The sequence below is a fragment of the Suricata suricatta genome, chromosome 2 (genome assembly GCF_006229205.1).
Source record: "Suricata suricatta isolate VVHF042 chromosome 2, meerkat_22Aug2017_6uvM2_HiC, whole genome shotgun sequence".
NCBI lineage: Eukaryota > Metazoa > Chordata > Mammalia > Carnivora > Herpestidae > Suricata > Suricata suricatta.
Genome location: NC_043701.1, coordinates 130634825 through 130657363, shown reverse-complemented (window position 1 = coordinate 130657363; position 22539 = coordinate 130634825). Strand labels below are relative to the sequence as shown.

Here is a 22539-nt window from a genome sequence, read left to right as displayed (position 1 = left end):
CAAGGCGGGAGATTTGAAAGAAAGGAGCGGGAGAGGCGGCACCCACGCCTCCCGGAGCCGGGCTCATGATAAAATGACCCCGTTCGGGCCCCAGGGCGCCCGACGAGTTTCCCGAGCTGGGGTCTGTTTCACAGGGTTCTCTTTGCGGCCGCACTTGTGCTAGAGCCCGAAGACTGCTCACTCAATAGTTCATTTGTGTCCGCAGTCGGGGAGTGCCACAACCTTAAACTAGCATTATTAAAGGGAAATTGCAACTGCTAGATGCTTTTCTCGATGTGTAGTTGGAGAAACTTATCCCACGGAGAACTCTGCATCCCTACTTGAACTAAATAGGACAACTTGACCCACAGTCATGGCGTGGAATTATTTTCAGCTAATAATAATGATAATTATTTTTGACGGATCTTTGCGTTTTGGGTTTTGATCAGCAATACCTTTGCGAGATCCTTAAGGCGTCCCAACTGACTCTTGGGAATTTCACAGCCTGAGGCTTCCTGGAGCAGTTGAATGAGGCGTTTACAAGTAAGAGTCCAGGGCTGGGTGGCAAAGCTAACTTTTAGGGTAGTACGGAAGATATTTGGTGTTATAATTAGAGAGGTAATGACTTTGGACTGTCACTAATAAAGACTGCAATCAAACTGGAAAGGCTAAAGAGGGACAATATTTTCTAGAGTTGTTAGAGTAATTCTGCATACTTTTCAGGCAGCTAGCATCAATGGATAAAAGTTTTGTGCAGTTGACTTGCCAATTATAAATGAGAAGTTCCTGAGTTGAGTTACTGTATGAATGAACTAATGTGACAGGTATTAAGCTTGCTTTTCTTTAGGAAGTAGGTGCTAGTGTCACACTTTTACAGAAAGATTTTCTTCATTAAATAGTAGGTTGGACTAGATGATTTCTAAGTAGGCTCCTAAAGATTAGTATAATACTGTGGCTCATGGTAGGACTTCAGCAAACCACCAACACTATAGTGTACCCTAACAATACCTTTCATTTACAAAAGATAGTGTACGAGACATTTCTTTTTACTTGTACTTTGGGAGGGTTTGCACCAGTGGTAGGAATTTGTTATTTGATATTTCTCAATTTATCCTTAATCCTCACAATCATGGATGTCTCACAGAGCTCCTGAGAACTGATCCAGTATTTGGGATAATTTGTATCACAAGCATGTTTTAAATGGCCTTACTTTGGGGAAGTTTTATAATAGAAATTCTGCTCTGTCCTTGCTCTCTTAATTTTTGCCTATTTTAGCTAATGGTCATTGTGATAAACTTTCTAGAAGAAACAAACCTAGAAAACTAGAAGGTTGGTTTGTAGATAAAGGAAGTTGGCTCGCTTCTTATTTCATGCTACAGCAGTTTTGTTTGTGTATGCTTTAGATTTCAGAAGAAACTGGAAGCTTCCTTTTCTAAAACAGTTCTGAGCCAAGGAATGGATAACCGGTACCTGGTATTAGCAGTCAACACTGTACAGAATGAAGAAGGAAACCATGAAAAGCACCTAATCATCACTGCTTCTCAGTCACTAGAACATAAGGAACTGTGTATCCTTAGGAATGACTGGTAATTTTTTGTGTGACTTTGAGCACTGATCTGGCTTAAGAGTCTTAAGGGAGTAGATATGAATATGAATTAATTCTGTGTAAACATTTTGTTTATTACCTCAGCATCTCAAAGTCCTTATTCTAAAACATGGTCTTTATTGTCATTTGAAAGTTAGCTACGGGGTAACCTGGGTGGCTCATTTGGTTAAGTGTCCAACTTAGGCTCATCTCATGATTAGGCCCAGGATTCGTGAGTTCTAGCCCCTGTCAGGCTCTGTGCTGACAGCTCAGAGCCTGGAGCCTGCTTCAGATTCTGTGTCTCCCTCTCTCTCTCTGCCCCTACCACACTCTCGCTCTGTCTCTCTTTCTCAAAAATAAACATTAAAAAAAAAAACTAACTACAAGGGGCCTTATTAAATGACTACTTCCAAAATTTCCCAGTACTTTTTAAGATTGCAGCTTAAAACTCATAATTATTTTCACTAAGAATAAAATTAATTACAGCATAAGAACATTTTGAAGCCCTAGGTTTCTCTACTCAAGCAAAGTATGGTTGGTATGTGAGGGGTGAAGGGGAAATTCAGAGAAAGCGGAGGTCTAATTTTGTCTATTTAGGCTCTTTGTCTAGATAAGAATGATAAAAGTGATTTTATTTTTTTTTTTATGTTGATTCATTTATCTTGGGAGAGGTTGTGTGTGTGCATGAGCTTGAGAGAAGAACAGAGAGAGAGGAGAGAGAATCCCAGGCAGGCTCCATTCTGGAGCCCCAAATCAGGGCTCAATCTCACAGTTCATGAGGTTGAACCAAAATTGAGTTCGACGCTTAACCAACTGTGCCACCCAGGCGCTCCAGTATGTTTTTATTCTTAACACATTGGGTTTGGCTTCATGTCTCAACACTTACAGAAACTGTAGAAATGCTAGAAATCTCCAGAATGAGAGAATTATTACTGAAATAAGCTAATCCATAATTGGACTATGTATTAACACTATTAAAAATTTGATAGCTTTTGCAGTAGATGATGCTAACACTAAGCAGTTTTCCTTTTTGGTATTTAAGGAAGACCCCTGAGTGTTTTCAGCTGTATTGCAAAGGTAGAAAGGAGTAGAGTGACTAGGATTGATTCAGAAGACTGCATCCTAGTATTAAATTATTTTGAAAGACTCAAATTTACAAATACTATTCCTTCAGATAAAATATTCATTTGCCTTTTGAAGCTTCCTGAATATCTTTAAATGTAGGAATCTACACTATGTATATTTTGCTTTATTTTTAGGTGCTCTGTACCAGTGGGGCCAGGGGACATCATTCATTTGGAGGGAGACTGCGTATCTGATACTTGGATAATAGATGAAGATTTTGGATATTTGATTCTATATCCAGACATGCTGATTTCTGGCACAAGCATCGCCAGTAGTATTCGATGTATGAGAAGAGCTGTCCTGAGTGAAATTTTTAGGGTGAATAATACGTTTTTTAAATTTTTTAAAAATGTTTTTATTTATTTGTGAGAGAGAGACAGCACAAGCAAGAGAAAGTCAGAGAGAGAAGAAGGCATGGAGTCCGAAGACAGGCTCCAGACTCTGAGCTGTCAGCACAGAGCTCGACATGGGGCTCGAACCCATGAACTGTGAGATCATGACCTGAGTTGAAGCCGGACGCTTAACCAACTGAGCCACCTAGGCACCCCTAGGGTGAATAATATTAACAGCTAATGTTTCTGCAGGGTCTTAGCGTTTACAGAGCACTTTTATACTCTTCATTTACTCCTCACAACATTCCTGTGAGGTAGATGGTAATAATCAGCTGCATTTTACAGATGAGAACAATCAGGCTCAGAGGGGTTAAATGACTCGCCCAGAGTTACTGTAGTTAGTAAGTGGCAGTGCTAGGACTCAAGTTCAGGTGCCTGAATTCTTTGAATCTTGATCAACACTTAACAAAATAATTAATTCTAATGATAAAAGTAATGTAAGTGATGATATTTTTTATTTAATGCATCTAGGCATTTCCAAACTTGGCTTCATGTGATTTCCAGTAAACTCAAAATAAATCTGACCATCTCTCTTAAAAAAATACTCTGGAAAATTTTAAACATAAACAAATAGATGATTATAATTCCTGTGTATCCATTTGGCTGTTCTCAAACATTATATTAGCATGTAAATGAAGGTGGAGGATCTTTTAAAAATGTAAATATATCTTTATCATACACTATAAAATTAAAAGAATTTCTTTTAATTAATATAGTGCCCAATTTATAATGCCCAGATAATGTCCCATTGTTTCTCTATAATGTCTTTAATAGAAAATAATTTTTTATTCAGTTGGTTTGTTAGAATCAGATTCCAAACAAGATTTTTTTTAAAGATTTTATTTTTGGGGCGCCTGGGTGGCTCAGTCGGTTGGGCCTCCGACTTTGGCTCAGGTCAGATCTCACGTTCGTGGGTTCGGGCCCCGCATCGGGCTCTGTGCTGACAGCTCAGAGCCTGGAGCCTGCTTCAGATTCTGTGTCTCCCTCTCTCTCTGCCCCTCCCCCTCTCATGCTCTGTCTCTCTCTGTATCAAAAATAAATAAAATGTTAAAAAAAATAAAAAATAAATAAAGATTTTATTTTTAAGTAATCTCTGTACCCAGTGTGGGGCTTGAACCTACAACCCCGACATCAGGAGTCATGTACTTTACCGACAGAGGCAGCCAGGCACCCCGAAACAGAGTCTTTGATTTATATTTTGATATGTCTCCTAAGTTTGTTTTAATATATTAGTTCTGCCTATTCTCACCCTCTTTGTTTTGGTTCCATTTATTGAAGAACCTGGGTTTTTTATTTGTTAAGAGTTTCCTCTTTCAGTGTATTTTAAAAATTATACAATTTATATGTATGTAGAAAACCAAAATTGTTTTAAAAGCTTTTTATTTTGTAGTTCTCTTAGACTTATAAAGAACTTGCATAAATAGTACAGAGAGTCCCTCTGTAAATTAATTTTTAAAATTCCTGAAGCATGTTTTGGTGGACTTTATCTAGTTTTTCGAGAGCTTTAAGGGGAAGGTCTAGGCTAAGAAAAGGGTTAATTGAGAAATAATGTGTCTTTCTTTTTTCATTTCTGCTTAAAAATTTTTTTTTAAATGTTTGTTTATTTTTGAGAAAGACAGAGCGTGAGTGAGGTAGGGCAGAGAGAGACACACACACAGAATCCAAAGCAGGCTCCAGGTTCTGAGCTCAGCACAGAGCCCACGAACTGTAAGATCATGACTTGAGCTGAAGTTAGACACTCAACTGACTGAGCCTCCCAGGCGCCCTTTTCTTTTTTTAAATACTATTTCTTTTTGAGTGAGGGAACATGTCAAAAAAAAATCTATGCTGTAAATGTAAATTTTATGTTTGAATAATGTCTTTTACTTACATGAGTTTATGAGCCGTGGCTTTACTGTGTTTTATTTGGGTAGATTATAAAGTGAAATTAGAAAAGAATATATTAAGTATTTGAGAATACATGGTACCTTTTTCACATAGGTTGTTTTTAATATTTTCAAAGTGGAGGGGCGCCTGGGTGGCTCAGTCGGTTAAGTGGCTGACTTCGGCTCAGGTCATGATCTCACAGTTGGTGTGTTTGAGCCCCGCATCAGGCTGTCAGCTCAGAGCCTGGGGCCTGCTTCTGATTCTGTGTCTTCCTCTCTCTCTCTGCTCCTCCCCCCACTTATACTCTGTTTCTCTCTGTCTCAGTAATAAATAAAAACATTTAAAAAAATTAAAAAATTTTTGAAGTGGAAACTACTGATTTTCTTTAAAAATAATGTGCTTGTAATATAATTTGGGTAATTCAGAATAGAAGAAAGTGAAAGTCATTTGTAATTCTACTTGCTAGGATAAAAACTGTTTAATATTTTAGTATTTGTCTCACTAGTGCAGTTTGGCTCTGGTAGTTAAAATAGGTTAGGTAATAAATATGAGATCATGTGTATTAATAATGTGAAATAAAATGTCTATGATTTTTTTTAAATAGAGCTCTAATCCAGCCACACGTCAAATGTTGATTGGTACAGTTCTTCATGAAGTATTTCAAAAAGCAATAAGCACTAGCTTTGCCCCAGAAAAACTACAAGAATATGCTCTTCAAACTATTCAAGAAATAAAGCATCTGAAGGAAATGTAAGTAGTACGAGACATGCTGTAGGTACAATTCTATTATAAAATCGATTCCTAGAATTTGGAAGGTATTTGGCTAGTAGGCTGTTAATATAAATCAGAGTTACACTATCGTATAGATCCCAGGGTTGTATAATACCCCACTGCAGTTCTGTGAAGAGCTTCGGAAATTGCAGCATAGAAACTCTTGCGCTAAACATATCTGAATATTCTGTACATGTGTGCATTAGATTCTTCAGCTGTTCTCAGAGAGTGTAAAAAATGTTTGCCTTCTAGTTACGTGACATACTGAAAATTGTATAGGTTTGGGAATCAGATGGATCTAGTCTTACATTCTAGCATTGCTGGTTTTAGGATTGAACAGGTTGCTATTTTTGAAAAGTTTTGAAAAAGGCAATAAGTCTTATTTTGTAGACTTTTGTGACAGTGGAGAGAACATACATAAACCCACAAATGGCTAATTGTTGGCATTTTATTAGTGACTACATGCAGCGCGGTTGGCATATCCTGCTGTTTCTGTCGTCACTCCTATTGCAGACCATCTTTTTTCACAAAAGTATTTTTATTAGTGGTAATTTTTATTTCCACACTAGTTGACAGATGTAATCCTGTTTCGCTATTTACATGGAGAAAGTGTGTACCAAAATGCCACACAACGTATTTACTAATGACATATGACCTACTGCCCTAAAAACATTTTAGATCCCTGACATGTGTCTGGCATTGTGTTCCGTGCTTTTAGACATCTTATATAATCTCATAGCAACCAAAAGAAACAGAAACACAGATAAGTTGTCCCTTGGTCATGACTGTGTAGCATGGCATTCAGAATATAAGTAGATATCAAACAGCTTTTACTTTTAAGAGTTCTGTATATTGCCTTATTTGCCACTTTGCATTTCCGTAAAATACAGGTGTTATTTATATTTTGCTTTTTTAATTTTTAAGGTTTATTCATTTTGAGAGAGAAAGAGAGTGTGTGTGTGTGTGTGTGTGTGTGTGTGTGTGTGTGTGTGTGTGTGTGTCTATGAGAAGGGGAGGGGCAGAGAGAGAGGGAGAGAGAGATTCCCAAGCAGGTTCTATGCTGTCATCACCGAGCCTGATGCAGGGCTTGAACTCACAAACTGTGAGATCATGACCTGAGCTGAAATCGAGAGTGGAATAGTTAACTGACTAAGCCAACCAGGCACCCCATTTTGCTTTTTTAAAATTAGAAATTAGAAACTTATTTTTTAAATTAAGGTAAAAGTTTTAATTCCACTATAGTTAACATATAGTGTTATATTAGTTTCAGGTGTACAGGATAGTGATTCAGCATTCTATATATTACTCTGTGCTCATCATAAGTGTACACTTAATCTCCTTCACCTATTTTACCATTCCACCACCCAGAGCCATTGGTAACCCTCTGTTTTCTATAGTTAAGAGTCTATTTTTTTGTTTGTCTCTTTTCTTTGTTTCTTGTTCATTTGTTTTGTTTCTTAAATTCCACATATGCATGAAATCATATGGTATTTGTCTTTCTGTAACGGACTTACTTCACTTAGTATTGTACTCTCTAGAGCTATCCATGTTGTTACAGATAGCAAGATTTCATTTTTTTATGGCTGAGTAATATCCCATTATACGTGTGTGTGTGTGTGTGTGTATGTGTGTGTGTATCACATCTTTATCCTTTCATCTGTCAATGGACACTTGGGCTGTAATTTGGCTATTGTAAATAATGCTGCTATAAACATAGGCAGTGCATAAATCCTTTCAAATTAGTGTTTTTATATTCTTGGGGGTAAATGCCCAGTAGTGTGATTAATGGATCAAAGAGTAATTCTATTTTTAACTTTTTAAGGAGCCTCCATACTGTTTTCTGTAGTGACTGCACCAGTTTGCATTCCCACCAACAGTGCAACAGAGGTTTTTTTTTGTTGTTTTTTCCGCATCCTTGCCAACACTTGTTTTTTGCATTTCAGAGTTTTAAACTTTTTTTTGTCGTATCCTAATCAATATACAGTGATGCCTTATTGTGTGTTGAATTGATTATTTCCCTGAAATAAATCACCTCAAAATTTAGTGGCTTTAAATGACCAGTACCTAATCTATTACTTCATAGTTTCTGTGTGTTAGGACTTGAGAGGGGGTTTAGCTGGATGCTTCCGGCTCAGTCTCCCATGTGGTTTCCCACATGGAGCTGCTGTCATCTGAAGGGAGGATCTGCTTCCATGATGATGCATTCACATGACTGTTGTCACGAGGCTGCAGTTCTAGCTGACTGTTATAGTCATGACGCCTCATTTTCTTGCCACGTGAGCCTCTCTGTAGCACTGTCTGATGTGTCCTCACAACAAATCAGGTGCTTCTTGGGATTAAAGGGTTTTAGGAGGGGCACCTGGGTGGCTCAATTGGTTGGGTGTCCAACTTCGGCTCAGGTCATGAGGTCAGGTCCTGCGTTGGGCTCTGTGCTGATCTTCCTCTCTCTCTGTGCTCCTCCCCTGCTCGTGCTCTGTCTCTCTGTCTCTCTCTCAAAAATAAATAAACATTAAAAAAAATATTAAAAAAAGGTCTTAGGAAGTGAGCAAGCAGGAAACCATAGTGCCTTTTTTTCCCCTTTTGGTATGTCCCTGATGATGAGTGATGTTGAGCATCTTTTTGTTTGTCTGTTAGCCATCTAGATATCCTCTTTGGGAAAGTGTCTATATATGTGTTTTGCTCATTTCTTCATTGGATTATTTGTTTTTTGGGTATTGGTTGGTAAGTTCTTTATAGGTTTTGGATACTAACCATTTATCTGATACGTCATTTGCAAATATATTTTCCCATTCTGTCAGTTGACTTTTAGTTTTGCTGATTGTTTTCTTTGCTGTGCAAAAGGTTTTTATCTTGATGAGGTCTCAGTAGTTCATTTTTGCTTTTGTTTCCCTTGCCTTTGGAGACATGTCAAGTAAGAAGTTGCTGTGGCTGAGGTCAAAGAGGTTGTTGCCTTTTTTCTTCTGTAGGATTTTGATGGCTTTCTGTCATATGGTTAGGTCTCTCATCCACTTTTTTTTTTAACATTTATTCATTTTTGAGAGAGAGATAAAGTGTGAGCAGGGGAGGGGCAGAGAGAGAGGGAGACAGAGAATCCATAGGAGGCTCCAGGCTCTGAACTGTCAGCACAGAGCCTGACATGGGGCTTGAACTCCTGAACTGTGAGATCATGACCTGTGGGTAAGTCACACACTTATCCAACTGAGCCACCCAGGTGCCCCAAGAAATATCTTTATTCATCTTTTATTTCATACCTGTGAGGCTTATATTGAGTTGAATACTTAGAAGTGGAATTTGTTGGGCCACAGAATATATACACTTAAAACATTTAAAAAATTTTTTTATTTGGAAATAACCTCAAATTTAGAGAAAAGTTGCAAGATTAGTGCAGACAATACTCGTACTATGTACTTGGATTCATCTGCTGAATGTGTGTATGTGTAGATTTTTCTCCTAAGGTTGAGTAGTATACTTCATAGTATATACAATGAGCTGTATACCATGAAGGCACAAGCCATAGAAGAGGTTGAGCAGGGCCCTGGACATCCTGGGATGCCCTGTGGGCTCAGGGGCCCATTGCAATGATCAGAACTGATCTTGCTCACCTTGCCTTTTAGCCTTTACTCCCCACACTCTCTGGTGGTTGGGGCCAGGCATGTGGTGGGGTTCGATGGGTGGGTAAGGGGCCAAGTGCTTGGTGTGGCAGCTTCCTGCTAGCAAAGGATTTTGCCCATGGCTCGTTGTCACTAATGATGAGCCAGTTGGGCTCAGGGCTTATGCCCCTGAGTTAAAAAATCGTGATGTATAGTGTGTGTTTCCTAAGAATAGGCTTTTCTTTTATGTAATTGCAGCATGGTGTCAACTTCAGGAAATTTAATATTGGTAGAATATTTTTGTCTAATCTGTCCACATTGTTGTGCAGTAATGTCCTTCATACCATTTTTCCCCTCCAGGACAGGATTTCGTCTGAGTACAGCTAGTACTTTGAATATTGAGCCTGGCTGGTTCAGTTGGAAGAGCATGTGACTGTTGATCTTGGGGTTGTGAATTTGAGCCCCACTTTTAGTGTAGAGATTACTTAAATAAATAAAAATTTAAAAAATAAACAAAAAAATTTTTTTAAATATTTATTTCATTTTGAAGGAGAGAGACAGAGCTTGAGCAGGGGAGGGGCAGAGAGGAGGGAGACAGAATCTGAAGGAGACTCCAGGCTCTGAGCTGTCAGAAGAGCCCTACGTGAGGCTCACGAGCCATGAGATCCTAACTAGAGCTGAAATTGGATGCTTAACCAGCTGAGCCACCCATGCGCCCCTCAAATAAATAACATTTTGATAATTATTGCCAAATTGTTCTGTATATGCATTGTCCTAATTTACCTTTTTGTTGGCAATATATGAATCCTTGTTTTCCCTCATTCTCACCTACATCTTCTTTTATCAACTAGAAGTTGCCAGATTTCAAGCAGCCTTTTGTAAGGATAGCCTTTGCCTCTGGTATTCTGAATGTGTGATCATTTGGGGTATTTTGGTATTAGCAGTTGCTTTGGCTTGAGGAATTTCAGTTTCTTTTTCAGCTTGAGGTTGCTGCTATGCTCAGGAGACACAATCTTGGCAGAGCTAGCATTGCTAATTTTGTCTTCCCTGCTGAACCAGTTCTTTTGGAGGATTCAGAGGGTTCTGCTGTCTTTTTTTTTAAGGTTGAATATTATTCCATCGTACATATATACCACATCAAAAAAAGATTTTTTTAATGTCTGTTTATTCCAGAGAGAGAGAGAGTGTGTGTGTGTGTACATATATATATATATGTATATATATATATGGGGGGGAAGGGCAGAGAGCAGGGAGGACAGAGCATTGAAGTGGGCTCTGCACTGATAGCATCGAGCCCCAAATGGGGCTTGAACCCATGACCCCTGAGATCATGACCTGAGCTGAAATCAAACGCTTATCCGATTGAGTCACCAGATACCCTCCAAAAATATTTTATTTTATTTATTGTTTAAGTAAACTCTATCCCCAGTGTGGGGTTTGAAATCATGATCCTGTGATCAAGAGTCATATGTTCTGGGGCGCCTGGGTGGCTTAGTCGGTTAAGCATCCGGCTTCGGCTCAGGTCAGATCTCACGGTTCGTGGGTTCAAGCCCCGCGTCGGGCTCTGTGCTGACAGCTAGCTCAGAGCTTGGAGCCTGTTTCAGATTCTGTGTCTCCCTCTCTCTCTGACCCTCCCCTGCTCCAGCTGTCTCTCTCTGTCTCTCAAAAATAAATAAAAAAGCATTTAAAAAAATTAAGAAAAAAAAAAGGAATCATATGTTCTATGACTGAGCCAGCCAGGTGCCCCATGTATATACCACGTTATATATCCATTAATTAGTTGATGGGTATCTTAAGTTGCTTATTTGGATGTTTTTGTCCTTGTTTACCTTTTTCATATTTATGCTTTCATGTTTAATTTCTTATTTTGGCAGGTATCGCTTAAATTTGAATCAAGATGAGATAAAACAAGAAGTAGAGGAGTATCTTCCTTCATTTTCTAAATGGGCCGGAGATTTCATGCATAAATATATTTCAGCTGACTGTCCTCAGATGCAGCTCTCTCTGTAAGAAACTCATTTTGTTTATATGGTGTTCATATGTTCAGACCAGAATTTTATTCTATATGTTTAATTAAAGGGTTTTAAAAGGGTTATTACAACTAGCTTTTTTGTTCATTTATTTTATAAATTACATTTCTGAGTCTTTCCAGAACAAAAAATAATCTAGTGAATAGAAATTCTATTTTCACTATAATAAACTCTTCTGAATTTTTATGTCAGTATGTTTTTCAAATAACCAACTTATAATTATTTGTAAACATATTTCATATATGTTTCTGTATATATGTACTATGTCATCTGTTGATTGTCCTGTGGATTTGTGCTGTATGTTTAAATACTGCGTTTAACCATTTAACGCCGTTGGGCATTTGGTATTTTATTGTTTTCCCCCTTAAGGTAGCATTAACATAGGTTAATAGGTAATACTTCTCTTTTATTATTTACTCATGCAACAAATATTTATTAAGTGCCTAATATGTACCAAGTAATGTTCTGTGTGCTGGGATTATCATATGAAGAAAAAGCAGGTGACTTCATGGTGCTTCTAGACGACCCAAGGAGACAACAGGGGGCTGGATTGTGACACATGCAGTGTCGAGCAGTGCGAGGAGGAGAGTGGCGTTGGTAGTGGCGGTGACGGGACATGTTTCCGCTGCATGGGTGAAAGGCCTCTCTAGTCAGGTGGTGTGGAGACGAAGCCTGAAGGAGATCAGAGAGGTGGCTGTGCAGCTGTCTCCAGGAAGAGCATTCCTGGCAGAAGTCTGGCTGATGCACACCTGCTCGGACGGCGGGAGCAGAGCGAGACTGGAAAGAGCAGAAGTAGCTTTCCTTTGGCTGCTCTTCTGATTAGATGAGAAGCCACTGGAGAGCTTGCACAGAGGGTTTTGATTTAGCTTTTTCTTTTCTAAATGAGCAACATTTTTTTAATAGGGTTGGCTACCATTTATGTAAATATTCTTAACTGTTTCTCAATATTCTTAACCCTTTTTTTCCCCCTCAATATTCTTAGTATTTTATCTCAGGACATTTTGTCATCTGAATGACTTGTTTAAGAGTTGTTCAGCAGAAATCTTGGGAACCGTCAGTTCCTTTGGTCAATTTATTTTCTGAAGATTTCAGGTTCAAAGAACAGTGGTGACTGGGTGGCTTAGTTGGTTAAGCATCTGACTTTAGTTCAGGTCATGATCTTGCGGTTCTATGGGTTTGAGCCCTGCATCAGGCTCTGTGCTGACAGCTCAGCCTGGACCCTACTTCAGATTTTGTGTCTCCTCTCTCTGCCCCTCCCCCTCTTGCACTTTCTCTTTCTCTCTCTCTCTCAAAAATAAACAAGAAAATTGTTTTAATTAAAAGTACATACTGAATCCGATGTGAATCCCAATTTTATCACAATTTAGCGATTTGGCTTACCCTCTGTACTAGTTTATGTGTTGCTCAGATTTACTTTTTTAAAATAATTTTTTATGTTTATTTATTTATTTATTTATTGTGCTGCGGAAGCAAGCACAATGTTTGTTTATTTTTGAAAGAGAGAGACACAGACTGTGAGTGGAGGAGGGGCAGAGAGAGAGGGAGACATAGAATTGGAAGCAGCCTCCAGGCTCTGAGCTGTCAGCATAGAGCCTGACGTGGGGCTCAAACCCACAGAACTGTGAGATCATGACCTAAGCTGAAGTCAGCCGCTTAACTGAGCCACACAGGCGACCCTCAGATTTACTTTTAAAAGGAACATTCTGGGTGCTTTCTTGGGACTGTGTTGTAGGATGAGGGCAGAGGTAGACCAACGTGGAGGCTCTTTCAAGAATTCAAGTAAGGGAAACTGGTGGCTTAGACCACAGTGAGAGTTGTGGTAGTGATGAGAATCGGTTGGGTTTTGGTTAGACTTGAGAGGTGGAATTGCTAGGTTTTGGATTGGATGTGGAGCGTGAGGGAAAGAATAGTCAGCAGTGATTCCAGGGGGGAGCAAATGTGTTTAGAACGGCATCAAGAGAGACTGGTAGAGGAGGATTTGGAGACAGGGAGTTAGACAACCACACGGAAAGGTTGTTCTATCAGAGCACACCGAAATGGGATGGTAGCCAGAGGCACATGTGGGCTGAAGAGAGATTTGCTGCTGTTTTGAAGACAGGAGGTATGACGTGTTCATATGCTTATGGGGTGAGTTCCATAGCCAGGGCAAAATTCATCCTGAGAGATGGGAGAGGTCAGTTATGTCTTGAGTACGGGAGAAGGAATGAGGGGACACTAGTGGAAGAACACTTATTTATTTCCTGGGATTGAAATCTCAGAAGTGGACTATTTCATCAAAGATACTTAGAAATTTTACAACCTTTTCCATATTGCTAGAATTCTCTGAGAATCCGTTTAGAAGGTTGCTAGTAATGTTTAAATGTCCTGTATCTGGGGTACCTAGGTGGCTCAGTCGGTTAAGCAACAGACTCTTGATTTTGGCTCAGGTCACCATCTCACTGTTGTGAAATCCAACCCCAAGTCAGGCAGCACAGAGGTTGCTTGGGATTTTCTCTTCCTCTCTCTCTGCTCTTCCCCTGTTCTCTCTTCAGTGCACTATCTTTCAAAATAAACATTTAAAAAAAGAAAAAGATTCCTTCTGTACCTCTCCAGCTTGCACATATGCATGCACTCTCTGTCTCTCTAAGAGTAAATAATAATTAGGGATGGCTCAGTTGGTTAAGCCTCTGACTCTTGGTTTGGATTCAGGTCATGATCTCACTGTTTCATGAGTTCAAGCCCTGCATCGGGCTCTGTGCTGAGCACCCAAAGCCTGCTTGGGATTCTCTCCTTCCCTTTCACTCCCCCTCCCTTGTTCACGGTGTCTCTTTCTTTCTCAAAAATAAATAAACTTAAAACAAAAGTTTAGCCCGCTTCTAGTGGCAGGGTCTGGGGAAGGGGCTGCCTCGAAGGAGGCAAGAAGAAGCCTCTGAAGCAGCCCAAGAAGCAGGCCAAGGAGAAGGACAAGGAAGGTAAGGCATTCAAGCAGAAACAGAAAGAGGAGCCGAAGAAACTCGAGGAGCTAAAAGCGAAGGCCCCTGGGAAGGGCCCCCTGGCTCAGGTGGAATGAAGAAATCTGGCAAAAAGTAGGCCGTCCCTTGTGCCCGAGGCAATGGTGATCTTTAATTCCATTCCCATTTAAACCTCTGGATTCCCTGCCACAGCCACCTATAGCTAGAATGCAGTGTTGTCTTAGATCCTGTTGTACATTTAAGAATAAGCTTTTGTAGAAAAGAAATAATAAGATCAGTCAATTATAAAAAAAATTTTTTTTAATCCTGTATCTGTCAGTAGGATTTTAATTATTTTTATTTATTATTATTATTTATAGCTCAGTGACTTTCAGTATATTTGTAAAGTTGTGCACCATTACCACAATTTGCCAGGATTTAGATTTTTACATTATTTTATTATTTTTTGATTTTAAAATATGTATTTATAAATTAAACTTTAAGATAAAATTAAAAAATAAATTAAATTAAATTAATTTTTTTTTTTTTTAAGAGAGTACACTTGAGCATGGGAGAAGGGCAGAGGGAGAAAAAAAATCTTAAGCAGCTCCACACTAATCACGGAGCCCAGTAGGGCTCCACCCCATGACTCTGTGATCATGACCGCAGCCGAAATCAAGAGTCAGATGCTTAACTGATGGAGGCACCCCTTATAGTGGTTTTTTTTTTTCAGTGTTTGTTTATTTTTGAGAAAGAGAGCACGTGCAAGCTGGGCAGGGGCAGAGAGAAGGGGACAGACGATCCAAAGCAGGCTTTGTGCAGCCAGCCTGATGTGAGGCACCGGGAGATCATGACCTGAGCTGAAGTCAAACACCCAGGCATCCCCCACCCCGCCCACCCTTTCCTTGGCCTCACCTTGTGGTGTTTTTTTATAAATTTATAAATGGTTCCTTCTTTGTTATTTCTTTGGAGAAGATTGCCTGTGTCTAAATATGGTGTGGATCTTGGTGCTTTAGTCTTAATTGTGATAAACAACTAATTGTTTATTAAGTAGTCATTCTTTTCTTAATTCCTTGCATTGTTTTTGTAGTATTTCTGTCATTCTGGTCTCTCTTGATTTTCTGTAATAATTACAAACTTAATCTTTGTTTTCTATTGTTCCCCTAATTGTTTCTTTATCTTTATTTACCCTCTCTCACTACACGCCTTTTCCTTTCTTTTTTATTTTGGAGTCCTTTAAATTTGCTTGAAAATTAAAATTGTGGTGAATATCCATTTTCATGGTTGTTTCAGATATTAGCTTTTCTTTTATGTTTAATTGTCTTAGCATTGTATCCACGTTTTTTCTTTTTAAAACTTATTCATTGTTTTTGCAGTCATAAGCTGACATTTTCTCACAGACTCATGGACTTAACCTGTTCAACAAACATGTATTCCATAAGCTGTGTCTGTGCTCAGGGTTGTGCGAGGCACTGGTGTTACAGGGAGACTAAAACCCTCCAAGAACTCTGTGTTGGTGGTAGTTGAAAACATAGGAGTGGAGGGCATTGCTTAGAGAAAACCTACAGGCAACAGCAGAGGCATGGGATTCTGCTAAGGGGGTGGTGTGTAGGACCCAGGGGGAGACTGGGAGACTCCATCTAAAGAGGCTGAGGGAGCTTAGGATGGACCAGCAAGGGATTTAGTAGGCTGGAAGAAATATATCAGGAAGCCAGGGAAAGGGTGGGATTCAGAGTCATCTTTCACTTGAAATGTATTTTTGAGATCAAGTCTTAGATTTCATATAAGGAAATTGAGATCCAGTGAGTAGAGTGAGCTGTCCATGTTTTATATGAAAAACCAGTGATGGAGTTGAGTCTACAGTGAGGAATCAAGATTCCCAGACCAGTGTACTCATCTCTATATTTTGGTACAAGACTTTTCTTTGATTCAGTTATTCCATTGGAATCTTACGTGTCTGTGAAGGAGGCGCTCCTCTGTATTTTAGCTAATATCCTTTTCCCAACAGTTTATAGCCAGTCTTTAAAACGACAACAACAAAACTTCAGTATTTAGCACAGAAATGAGACCTTTTATTTATTTTATTTTTTTAATTTTTTAATGTTTGTTTTGAGAGAGAGAGAGAGAGAGAGAGACAGAGAGACTGTGAGCAGGAGAGGAGCAGAGAGAGGAGAATACACAGAATCTTAAGCAGGCTTCAGGCTCAGTTGCCAGCAAGAGCCTGATGCAGGGCTGGAACCCACGAGCCATGAGATCATGACCTGAGCCGAAGTCAGATGCTTAACCACTGAGCCACCCAGGCACCCTGAGAATGAGACCTTTAAAAGTTATTTAAGGGGTGCCTGGATGGTTCAGTTGGTTAAGGGTCCGTCTTCAGCTCAGGTCATGATCTCACAGTTCGTGGGTTCGAGCCCCATGTCGGGCTCTGTGCTAACAGCTCAGAGCCTGGAACCTGCTTCAGATTGTTTGTCTCCCTCTCCCTCTCTGCCCCTCCCCTGATCATACTGTCTCTCTCTGTCTCTCAAAAATAAATAAAATGTTAAAAAAAAAAAGTTATTTAAAGGGACAACCTTTCTCATCCATTGGTGTTACATAAATGTATATTTTCTTCATTTTCATGGTACCATATTCTTAATCAGGTCCTCAAAGGAGTTTTACAGCATTATATTGATTAAAATCACAGTAGTTAAATGAAATACTTTCATTTATTTTACAGAGCTAGGTGTAAAATCACATTAGTCTTTTTTCTAGGGGAATGAATTTTATTAGCAACATTAACAGTTTTATTCTATTAAGTATATATGTAACATTTTGTGAATAATGAAGTTTGCTTTATTTCATAGGAGCATATTTGAATAAATAACATGATCAGATAACATTTGGATAAAGAATAATATTTAAGAAATTTCAGATAAGTTGTAGCTTCCTTGAATTCCATACATACCTGGAGATTATATTTGAAGCATCCTTGAAACGGTTAAGAAAATTACTGAAGGTGACATTTTTTTCTTTTAAAAAATATTCTCATTTGTTAAGAAATAGCTGTGGGTATAAATAAATAATACAAAATTAGTAATCCAGAGTCAACTAAATCATGTATTCTGATGATTATAATTCTAATGCTATCATATAAAAATCTCAATTTTTATATGTTCTAAAATACTTTAAAAAGTTGTTTTTTTTGAGAGAGAGTGAGTGAGCATGTAAGCTGGCAAGGGGCATAGAGAGAGGAAGAGAGAGAATCCCAAGCAGGCTCTGTGCTGCCAGTGCAGAGCCCAACATAGGGCTCGAACCCATGAACCTCAAGATCATGATCTAAGCCAAAATCAAGGCTGTTTAGCTGACTGAGCCACCCAGATGCCCCTAAAATATGTTTTATTACTAGAAAAATTTTCCTTTTCGTGTAAGATTTCCATTCGATTTAATATCTGGCTTTGGGTTTAAAATAGTATTAATAAGTTAGTGCTTATCTTACTTTTCTCCTGCAGAATATCTTACTGCTCGGAAAATAAGTAAATCTTAGATAAGAAAAGTATAAGAGGCTTTAAAAATTATCTTCATCGCCTAATTCCTTTGACGTTTTTTTTCTCCTTCCTGTGCTCTTGGCTTATTTAACAGTTAAGATATTAAACTCAGAACCTATTGTAATATAAACAACAATGCTGAGTACTTAGTTTTAAATATTGATAGTGACAGAGATGGATTCATTAATGATTAAGTAAAGAAAATGAGGAAATGTGGGGTGCCTGGGTGGCTCAGTTGGTTAAGCCGCCGACTTCAGCTCAGGTCATGATCTCACGTTTGTGGGTTCGAGGTCCGCGTTGGGCTCTGTGCTGACAGCTCAGATCCTGGAGCCTGCTTCAGGTTCTGTGTCTCCCTCTCTCTGCCTCTCCCCCTCTCATGCTCTGTTTCTCTCTGTATCAAAAATAAATAAAACATTAAAATAATTTAAAAAAAGAAAATGAGGAAATGTAGGAGCACTTGAGGTTCTTTTGAAGATTGTCACGGGGCAATAGGGGTGAAGTGCTGAATAACCAAGCCCTGCACCACGTAGGGAAGAGAGCTCATACACAGTTTAATATGGTGTTAATGAAAGGCACACTTTTGCTACCCTGGGTGCAACCACATGCAAGCCATTTTATATTAATCAGAGTAATAATTTTATACCAGAATATTCAGATTGGTATGTGGCTTCCGTAGTCCAAATAGATTTCTATAGTAATCTAGGACTGAGGAATTTAAAGGCCTGAGTTAGGAAGATTGTAGTAGGAATGAACTGAAAAGGATAGATGATAAATATTAAGAAAATTTAAATTACATTAGATGCTACAGGATAGTGATTCTCAGACTTGAGCATTCATCAGGATCATTTGCAGGATCAAATTTGCAGGATCAATTGCAGGATCAAATTACTGGGCTTCACCTACAGAGTTTCTGATTGAGTAGGCCTGGAGTGGAGCCCGAGAATTTGCTTTTATAACAAGTTCCCAGGTGATATTGATGCTGCTAGTCTAGGAACCATACTCTGAAAATCGCTGCTGTAAAGGTATGTGGATGGTTTTCCATTCCCACATTCTCTTTTGTGCAGTATAGTTAATGCCAGCATATGAGAAATGAGCCACGTGTTCTAATTGAGTATTTTTGTGTTTTGCTTTTTAGGCCAAGTGATGGTAGTAATAATAATTCAGCATGTAATATTGAAGTCATAAACTCATTGGATATTGAAGAAAGCATTTGGTCCCCTAGATTTGGTTTGAAAGGCAAAATAGATGTCACAGTTGGTGTGAAAATACATCGAGGATGTAAAACAAAATATAAGATTATGCCTTTGGAACTTAAAACTGGCAAAGAATTAAATTCTGTTGAACATCGTAGTCAGGTGGGTATAAATCTTAAGAAAATTGTCAGTTAAGTATCTGACTTTTGATTTTGACTCAAGTAATCTCATAATTTGGAGATCAAGTCCCATGTCCTGCTTGAGATTCTCTCTCTCTCCCCCTTTTCCACTAGTGTGCGCTCTTTCTGTCTCTCAAAATAAATAAATATTTAAAAGAATATATTTGGAGTGCCTGGGTGGCTCCTGGGTGGCATCTGACTTTAGCTCAGGTCATGATCTCACAGTTTGTGGGTTCAAGCCCTGTGTGGGCCCTGTGCTGACAGCTCAGAGCCTGGAGCTTGCTTTGGATTCTGTGTCTCCCTCTTTCTGCCTCTCCCCTGCTCATACTCTCTCTCTCTCTCAGAAATAAATAAAACATTAAAATTTTTAAAAAAATATATAGATCTGGAAAAAATGTAGGTCTGCTTTACATATTTTGGTGCAATTTGGATAATTGTTATTTAAGTTTCATATAGTCCTTTTTTTTTTTTTTTTTAATAATCTCTGCACCCAACATGGGGCTTGAACTCATGACTCCGAGATCAAGAGTCATATGCTCTTCTGACTGAGCCAGCCAGGAGCCCCTCAGATAGTGCTTTTCAATTTGAGGTGTATCCAGAATACTCAGTTTGTTTATAAATGTATACATGGCTATAGTAGAAAGTTTTCTCCAGCAAAGAAAGAAACAGCTGTTGCCAAGTTTATGCTGCCAAACTACTAAACAGATACTCCTACAAAATGAATTCTTTGGTGATAAAAGTTGCAGAAACCAAGTATATTTGAAGATATAATGATGCAGGTTAGCGTATTAACGATTCTGAGAAATCTGAAAGTAATTTGGATTTGTATTAGGTATATACAAACCCAACTCTTCCTGAACTTAATTTACCATGAAGCTGTTGTTTTCATGTAACATTTAACATAGGATATTTGTAGAAAACATCAGTCTAAATTTATTCTTGTATTACTAACTTTTAATCTGGTTATAATGATTTTCTTCTAAAATGAAATACCAAACCATGTCTTAACATGAGGTTAAAGTCATGTTTTAGTTAATCTTCTCTTTGGTAAACATAATCTTTTATTGTCTTAATTTTTTTTTAATGTTTTATTTGTGATACAGAGAGACAGAGCACGAGAGGGGGAGGGACAGAGAGAGAAGGAGACACAGAACTGGAAGCAGGCTCCAGGCTCTGAGCTAGCTGTCAGCACAGAGCCTGACGCGGGGCTTGAACCCATGAACATTAGATCTGACCTGAGCCAAAGTTGGAGGCTTAACCAACTGAGCCACCCAGGCGCCCCTCTTTTATTGTCTTTCAAAATGATCTGGAATTTATATTATTTATAGTGTCTTAAAGTCACTAAGATGAAATTCTATTCACTAACATGAAATTCTATTTTGTTTTCTAATTATTTTCATTCCCTCTGCCCATCTCCACATTGGCAGTCTGTGGTATGTTCTAGACAGCTTTATTTTTTTAAGTTTATTTATTTATTTTTAGAGAAAGAGAGTGAGCAAACATGTGCATATCGAGGGAAGAAGCAGAGAGAGAGAAGCGGGGAGAGAGAGAATCCCAGGCAGGCTCCATAGTATCAGTGCAGAGTCCAGTGTGCGGCTTGCACCCACCAACTACAAGATCATGCCCTGAGCCAAAATCAAGAGTTGGATGCTTAACTGACTGAGCCACCCAGGTGCCCCAAATATATATATTTTTAAGTTTATATTCTAGTTTTTATATCAGCAAAGGTAAAATCAAAAGATAGTACTATTGGGGTGCCTGAGTGGCTCAGTCGGTTGGGCATCCAACTTCGGCTCAGGTATGATCTCATGGTTCGTGAGGTTGAGCCCCACGTTGGGCTCTGCTCCTACAGCTCAGAGCCTGGAGCCTGCTTTGGATTCTGCGTCTCCCTCTCTCTCTGCCCCTCCCTCATTCATGCTCTGTCTATCTCTCAAAAATAAATTAAAAACGGTAAAAAAGTAAAGATAAAAAAGATAATACTATTATTATATGTTTATGGTATATATTATGGTAATAAATAATAGAACAACATCACATTTGTAGTATAACACAAATTTCCTTTTGCCCTTGGAATTTTACATGCTATTTCAGCAGATTTTTTAAAATTTCAACAGATTTTTATACAAAGTAACATTCAGATTCAAAATAATTATATAATCAGCGATTAAAGGAACGTTTTCTCATTAACTCTTTCTCGCCATTCTGAATTGTGTACCCATCACCAAATGTTATCATGCAAGCTTTCCTTTTTGGGAATTGGGTTTCACAGATATTGGAGGTAAAGGAAAAAATAGGTTTCTGCTATTAGAAGATGTGAACTTTTCACTTTGACAGTATAGGAATGGCTAAAATAATGAATTAAAGGTTAAATTAAAGATTAAAGCCTTCTTGAGGAAGGAAAATCATGTCAAGATAAAAGAAAAGCTGTTTTTGAAGTCAAAGATTTGAAAAAAAGTGTTCTATGTACATGTGACTGAAAATTTCACTTTTTGTTTTAATGACAAGTTTGATTGAAATCACTTTTGAGTGCTAAAAGGAAGAGAAATGTGAAAGCATTTTAGCATCTAATGTTGTCTAGATTCAATGACCTTGTAAGGTTGCCACTCTGACTTTGCAGTGCCTTCAAGAATATTATTGTATGCAGAGAATATTACTGTATTTAATTTTGTTCAGTTGAAATTTTTATCTTTGCAAGAAGAGAAGCTACAAGAAGAATTTTAAGAATAAAATAAATTTCGTGTATTAAAACATGAGGGAACTGATGAGAGCAAGGCTCAAAAATATTGGCATTTATATTGCATATTCACTGTTCAAAAAAAAAGGAGGGTCGCCTGGGTGGGAGAATCTGACTCTTAATTTTCGCTCAGGTTATGATCCCAGGGTCGTGGAATTGAGTCCCAGGTTGGGCTCTGGGTGGAAGATGGGTCCTGCTTATGATTCATATTCTCTCTCTCTCTCTCTCTCTCTTTCTTTCTTTCTCTCCCCCCCTCACCTGCTCTGCCCCTCTCACCTGCTCATGTGTGCTCTTCCTCTAAAATTAAAAAAACAAATAAAAGAGATATTGAAAAAATTATAGTAAACCATTGAGTTATATAGTAACTAGGGTTGAGAAAAAACATACATATCCCCTCTTAGAAGATCTATTTCACTTTGGTAATGCAGAAGAAACTTCACGTTACAGACTAACTTAATTTAAGGAAGGTCTTTTTTTTATAAGTGGATCATATTCCCAAAGCTCATTTCTTTATGTTTGCTTATTTATTTATTTATTGAGAGCAGGAGAGAGCACACAGGGAAGGGGCAGAGAGAGACAGGGAAAGAGAATCCCAAGAAGGCTCCACACTCGGCATGGAGCCCCATGCAGGGCTTGATCTC

At 38.5% G+C, this 22539-nt stretch overlaps 1 protein-coding gene across 1 annotated transcript in view; it reads left to right on the top strand.

The window, feature by feature from the left end:
• Positions 1-22539, top strand: part of DNA2 (DNA replication helicase/nuclease 2) — a 50612-nt gene that overhangs the window by 147 nt on the left and 27926 nt on the right. Inside the window, exons 2-6 of the mRNA XM_029915375.1 lie at positions 1383-1565; positions 2824-3007; positions 5552-5697; positions 11183-11314; positions 18928-19147. Coding sequence (XP_029771235.1) covers positions 1383-1565; positions 2824-3007; positions 5552-5697; positions 11183-11314; positions 18928-19147 — 865 coding nt within the window. The remainder of the gene's footprint in view (positions 1-1382; positions 1566-2823; positions 3008-5551; positions 5698-11182; positions 11315-18927; positions 19148-22539) is intronic.